The sequence below is a fragment of the Polyodon spathula genome, chromosome 1, assembly GCF_017654505.1.
Source record: "Polyodon spathula isolate WHYD16114869_AA chromosome 1, ASM1765450v1, whole genome shotgun sequence".
In the NCBI taxonomy this organism is placed as follows: domain Eukaryota; kingdom Metazoa; phylum Chordata; class Actinopteri; order Acipenseriformes; family Polyodontidae; genus Polyodon; species Polyodon spathula.
The window spans coordinates 80,163,260-80,169,714 of NC_054534.1; the positions used below are offsets into that span (position 1 = coordinate 80,163,260).

At 35.6% G+C, this 6,455-nt stretch overlaps 1 protein-coding gene across 1 annotated transcript in view; it reads right to left on the reverse strand.

Annotated features, from left to right (window-relative positions):
• Window positions 1-6,009, reverse strand: part of LOC121322935 (glycine receptor subunit beta) — a 43,337-nt gene extending 37,328 nt beyond the window's left edge. Inside the window, exons 1-4 of the mRNA XM_041263572.1 lie at window positions 5,703-6,009; window positions 4,407-4,559; window positions 3,640-3,746; window positions 2,587-2,654 (exon numbers count right to left, since the gene is read on the reverse strand). Coding sequence (XP_041119506.1) covers window positions 2,587-2,654; window positions 3,640-3,746; window positions 4,407-4,537 — 306 coding nt within the window. The 5' untranslated portion in view covers window positions 4,538-4,559; window positions 5,703-6,009. The remainder of the gene's footprint in view (window positions 1-2,586; window positions 2,655-3,639; window positions 3,747-4,406; window positions 4,560-5,702) is intronic.
• Window positions 6,010-6,455: the final 446 nt, after the last annotated feature.

The following is a 6,455-nucleotide window of genomic DNA, read 5'->3' on the forward strand; positions in this document are numbered from 1 at the left end:
ATCAAGCTTAATGTATCAAGTATCAAGCTTTGAGAATACTGCACACTTATGAAAACATTTGTGGTGTAATCTGGGCCTTATGGTGCGTTTACACTAGTCGTTTTTAGTACGGCTTTGGACCGTCTCAGGTCTTTTTTCTGCAGTGTAAACGCACACGGCCTACTCTCAGCTGTCCTAAAAATGGCCAACTAAAGACGTGGCTCAGCGCAGCTTAGCTTCATCCGAAAGGCAGCGTAAACTCACCCGACTTTAGGATGGCTCATGCACGACGTGTGTGCCGCTCAGCTCCTCCCCCATGGAATCTAAACAGGAAGAAGCTGCAGTGCTGTTGCAGCATCACAAAAAGAGAAGAACGACTTGATACACAAGCATCCTGAATATTTGAATTTATTAACTGTTTATATTGGGAAGTATTTGTAAATATCTATGTTTTATTATTAAGTTGTCGTCATAAGTGTACATACCCCAAATATCCATACATTGCGCTATGCAAACTTTTGACGAAAACTTTTTTGCTTTGTTAAACAGGTGCAGACGCCGGTGGATGTCAAAGAAACAAAAGTGTAATATTTGAGTATATCGGTGAAAATTTATTTAAAAAAGCTATAAAAGATAATTATAAAAAAACTATCCTGGATTGTGTTTTTTCCCAGTTATTTTACTGCAAACCACTTGGTTATTGGCTTAGTTTTAAACACGCTTTAACACACTATATTTTTGTTTGTTTTTATTGTTATTTAAACACTTATTTTGATTGTACCCATGATTAGCTTAAAAACACAGAATAGTTTTTACAAATGTTTTTTGTTTGTTTGTTTCTGACAACCGTGGCGTGAACTGGGGAGAGCAAGAAAGCAGAGCTGCCATAGCATTGTGGGGCGAAACTCAAATCCAGAGTACACTCCAAGTGGAAACACAAAATAAATACATATACTGAGAAATAGCGGCAGGTCTGGCGAAAGATCTGTTCAACCCCTTCTCTGCACTTTTTGATTATAGTTGATCTGTTACACAATTGTGTTTTACATGTTATGTTCTACGTTTTAACCCTTTGCAGTGCATTTATTCAGTACTGTATCTCTAGCCAAGCCCCACCCCTTGCTCGCTGTATTTTTCACATACCTCTTTACAGACGTGCATACTGATAAATCCTCACCTGATCACTCGTTTTATCACCAAACTCCTCAATAATGCGATCCAAGTCATATTTTATTACTATAACATCTCAAAAAGTTCTGCATATGTCTGTGATATTCTTTGAGCGCTGGATGTGGAAGCAGCTATCTCCTTTGTTATGTCCGTGTTATCTCTATAGTGCATGGGGCTCACTCGGCCACTGAAAGATTTTCTCTGCCTTTTCCTGAGAAAAAACGACTACAGACCTGTGCTTTATGTCTTTTTGATGATGTCGGACAGGGTCTGACATCCGACTGGAAAGGGAAAATTGTAAAGTCGCGAAAGGTTAAATAAAGATTGTTTTAATAATTTGCGGTCCCTGTCATTTCATTTTTTTTTAAAAGGAACGCAATGTTTTGAATTACAAACAATTTTAAATAGTCTAAATTACTATTAATAGTATTAGTATTTACTTAATTTGCAGTAGTAGTATTTGTAACAAGGCTAATTTGAAAAAATAAAATTTGTTAACTGCAATTTAAATGTACAAAGTAAACGTTTTTTTTTTCTCTGGTATTCATGTGGCTGCTTAGTCTATTTTAACTAAAAATAAAGAACTTATGCATCACACAATTATGTATATATACAAGGTGAGACAATATTGGTGAAGAAACAGAATAGAGGTCTTTGTTATTACAGTAATAAACAGCAAATTTACTTCTTACACAAGGTGAAATCCTTCACATAACAAATGGGTAAGAAACCGCTATGTTGTGTTAAACACTGTCTAAATGAATAACCATTTTTCTCGTAGACTGCAAGTATATATTGTATATATTTTTTAAGATGAGTTCCCACAATATGAACACAACACTGTATCGTCTGTTAGTAATACCACTCTGCCTCTACTGCCTTTGTGGTTTGGGGAGGGGAAAACTCATCATCCCTTCAGTGGTCGTTATGACGTCACAAGCACGTATTATAATTTAGATGGTATGCACACACATTCGGACCTAAGCCAGCTCAGGGCACAACCGCTGCGTAAACGCTACGCAAAACATGATAAGAATCTCTGCAATCATTTGGACCTGAGTTCGCCTAGCCTCAGGTTCTAAACTCTGGGCTCTAAACTGTCTCCTATTCACCTGTTCCTGGGGACGGTCCCGTTTAAATCTTTCTTAATCTAGGTCTGTGACCTTTCCGTACCTATGGGTAGCCGCATCTCTCCAGGCCACTAGAAATGGTCGGACTCTCCACGTGTTAGATGTTCTTCGGTTCCAACCATACCGGAACCTCTTGCGCTCACTGGTATCTTTCTCCCAGACTGCTGAGGAAGCTCCTCACAGTTCTCTGAGTAGTGAGTCTCTTGTCTTTTCTGTCTACTAATCTCAGCCCTTAAAGATGCCATGTGAATGCATACTTATAAAACCTTTTTTGTTGTTGTTTTAACAATATAAAAGAAAGCCTTACCATTGTTGTTTCCTGAATTGAGCCAAAACTGTTAATGAAAATGTTAACTTTATCATCCACTGGAATACCTGTGAAAAAACAGCGAGAGTATGTTTTATAGAGCACTTCATTTTTTTTTTCGTCAGCTTAAATTTAGGAACAATTAGATAATGTAGGCTAATAAATTAGACTCTACTAAACAAAGTCAATATTTATATTGTGGAGAGCTTTTGATATTGAACGTAATAGATTCTGAGATCCTACATCTTCCCTTTCCATGACAAATAAGGCATAACATTCTGTGTATGTAGCATTACACATACACAGGTGTACACATTAAATACTTCTGGGAATAAGCCTGGACCAGGACAGAACACGTAATTCCTTCCTTGAAGATCATTATTTACAGTCTTACCGTACATATGCTGAATTACCATTTCATGGCACAATAAATAAATCAATAAATGCTAACCTCCGCTGAAATCAAATTTTCCCAGTATTACTACAGACAGAAATCTGAACTCAGTGGCTGTACAATGGTCATACAAAACATTACATACTGGGCACTTATTCCACCACAGTCAAAATAATATAGAGCACTGTATTTTACAATGTATTTATGATAAACAGTTAAGATACTTCATTGTGCTGTATGCTTTTTAATTATACTTGAGGATGATGATGACATCATATAAAATGACAGTTGAGGACGATAGTAACGGTATTAAAAACCAAACAAAGGTTTATGAAGACATTTTTTAATGTGTTTTTACATTTTTTTAGACTGGATCTCTTAGGCATCTTGAAAATGATGTTGCTTTTTAAAGCGAGTTTCAAGATTCTAAAGTCCTGTTAGTTTCATCTGTGGGATACCGACAGCTCTACTCTTAATCTGACTGACTAAGATTATCTGAAGGGTTAATAATATGCTACGGCTTTACTGAAATAACCAATGCAGATGCAGTCTGGAGAACACATTTATGACATCAAAACATTAAAGTTCAGGGAAAGAAATAAGACTCCTATTGCACAGAAGTTTCACCCATCAAATGTTAAACACACAATATCACTGACCTTTGAAATTGGGCCGAATTCTGGGATCATAATTAAGCAGTAGTCTGTTCAAGATGTTGCTGGTAGAGTTGGCTGGTACTCGTGCAAGGTCCTCGCTTGACAGCTCTCTGAGAACAAAAAAACAAGCAAAGCATAGCAAAGGGGCAAATCTGTTCCACATGGGAGGTGAGCAAGAAAATCTTCCAAGGTCATTGTTGTAGCAGACTTTTTTGAATATATGTAGAATACACTGCAATTTTTTTTTTTTTTTTTTTGCTGAAGCCATACATCTTTTAAGACATACTATACAGATGTACTTGTATGTTGTTTAGGCATAACCCCTTTTGTCTAGATACATTTGCAAGTACAGTTGGTTTTACACATTCACATGCTGCAAACTTTTAAACAGTTTTTGTGTGATCGTTTATATAAAAAGGTGCTGCAGAAGTATACATTTTGTATAACAACATCCATGAGGAGAAAAGAGCATAATTTTGGTCACCTATGAGACAAATTAATTAGGTAGCCAAACACAAAGACACTGATTTAATTCTTAAATCAATAGTTAAAATTGTATTGCATGTTGTTTCAAAGCATCTGTTTTCTCTAGTCTCTACCGTGAATGGTATACTTAGCTGTTAGAATCTAGTTTTGTAAAATAGGTGCTTTTCTCCTTTAAAAAAAAAAAAAAAATAGGTGTTAATTCAAGCCTGGAGTAAAATATGCCCTATGATCCATAAAATACTTTCTCTGTTTCTTTTTCCTGAAACCAAAAAAAGTACACTTACGAAGGGCACAACTGTTGCTTTGTTTTGCCCTTTCCTTTCTTAGAAGACTTCTCTTTGGCAGAACCATACTCTACCCACAGGAACAAGACCAGAAGAAAGGACAACTTGAAGGCCTTCATTTTCAGACACATCAACCCTCAAGGGAAATGCTTTCTGCAACACAAAAAAAGTAATTAAAGTTTTGAGAACAATCTTTTCTGAAATCAAATAGTTCATCTGGCCATACAAAGGGCCAATCCACAAAAACATCAGATGTAGGCCTAATACTGGTATGCAATAAAGCTGCAATGTTCTTAACTGGTTGGTTAATGTATTACTAATGTATATTTACAGATTATGTCCCAAACTAGGTGTACAAGTGAATATAGCACTAGAACAGTTAATGTAGAAATAGATTATAAGACGTTTTAAAATGAAAATACCAGCGTTCCTCTCTCTAATGAATTTGAAGTTAATTTTTAAACTTTACAAATAGTGTAAACAATTTCTGTACATAATAGAGAAACCTGTGCACATTTTGCTAACACCATTAAGAGAAAATCCAAATAATTGTATTATTGATTATCACCCTTAACACTGCATCACAGATTGTACAACAGTATGAACATAAACACAAATGGACAGTAGTATTAAAGAAATGAACAAAGTATATTACACCAGTGTAATACTATGGCTGATTTCAAAGCTATTTATATAATACAGAAAAATTCAGATTACAAATTAAGGTTTACCTTCATTTAACTTGTATACATAAATTTACTCCATGATCTCCAAATCAGTGAAAGTTTTATGATCCTCAAAATTACAACAGTACATGTACCTGAATCAAAACCATAAATATGAATCATGGGTTTAATCGATATATCTGTGTGTTGTTGGATAACAAATATTACGATACATTATCTTCAGAAAGGATGACTGAATTGAAGTCTAGTCTTCTGTGTTTTTCTATTCATGCGCACAAATTAGAATGCACTGTTGCCATTCAAAGTAATGCGTGTACAAATCATTTGAGATAAGATTGTGTAATTGTATAGATACCTTTCGAATAAAATGACCAGAACAACACCACAGGCGGACAACCTAATATCTGAATTTTAAACAACACGATGTGCATATCCCCCGCTCCCCCCTTATCATCCACACTGAAGTAAGAGTGCGAAGGATGCATGAAAGAATGCAGAGAAAACAGAACGTCAATGCTGACTGGAATGGCGTCTGCTTTAAGTTCTACAATGACCATACACCAAAGATTAAAGCACGCATATTTAAGATCAAACAAAATTTCACTCTTACCGTAGTACTATATTTTCTAGCAACAATTATTTTTGGTTCTGTTTCCAAACAAATGAATAGTAAATTTTACAATATAGCTGATTGTGCAAAATAGCAAGCCATCATCATAGCTAGCGAATCACGCAGTCTCTTCAGTCAGTAGCTTCAAGCGACCGATCGAATAACAGCTATTAGCAAGCAGTTAACTTTACATGTTTTTCATCCACTATGACATCTATTAACACACATTAAAAAACAAAAACAAATAGTCTATATTTCTTCTTGTCCTCACTCTGCATTGGGATGTTCAAGATGGAGGCTGCGTGCACCTGAAACATGCGCAGTACAGCAGCTCTAAGCAGTGACTATTAATCACCAGATCAGCATCAGCAACAGAAGCAGGAGAGCTTTGCAATGAGATAACAGAGTGCGTGTTTATTAATATTCAAAGCAACGTCTCTCTGTGCGTATTTATGTTTGTTTCTTTTGTACAGGATCACCGACATTGTGGTTAAATTAACAGAATACACAAGCAGAAGGGCATCTAATTAAATCGGTGCCTCTTAAATACAATGCAGATCAAAACACAGTGGAGTGTGTATTTTTTGACATACATTTTTCAATATATTAAATGTACCCATTGTTGACTACTGTAACACATTTTAAATGCATGCCCTTTTTTTGTTGTTGTATTTTGTTGTTATTAATTTGAAATAGAAAGCGGAATACATTTCAGTATATTAAATGTGGCCATTTTGAATACTGCATCACAAT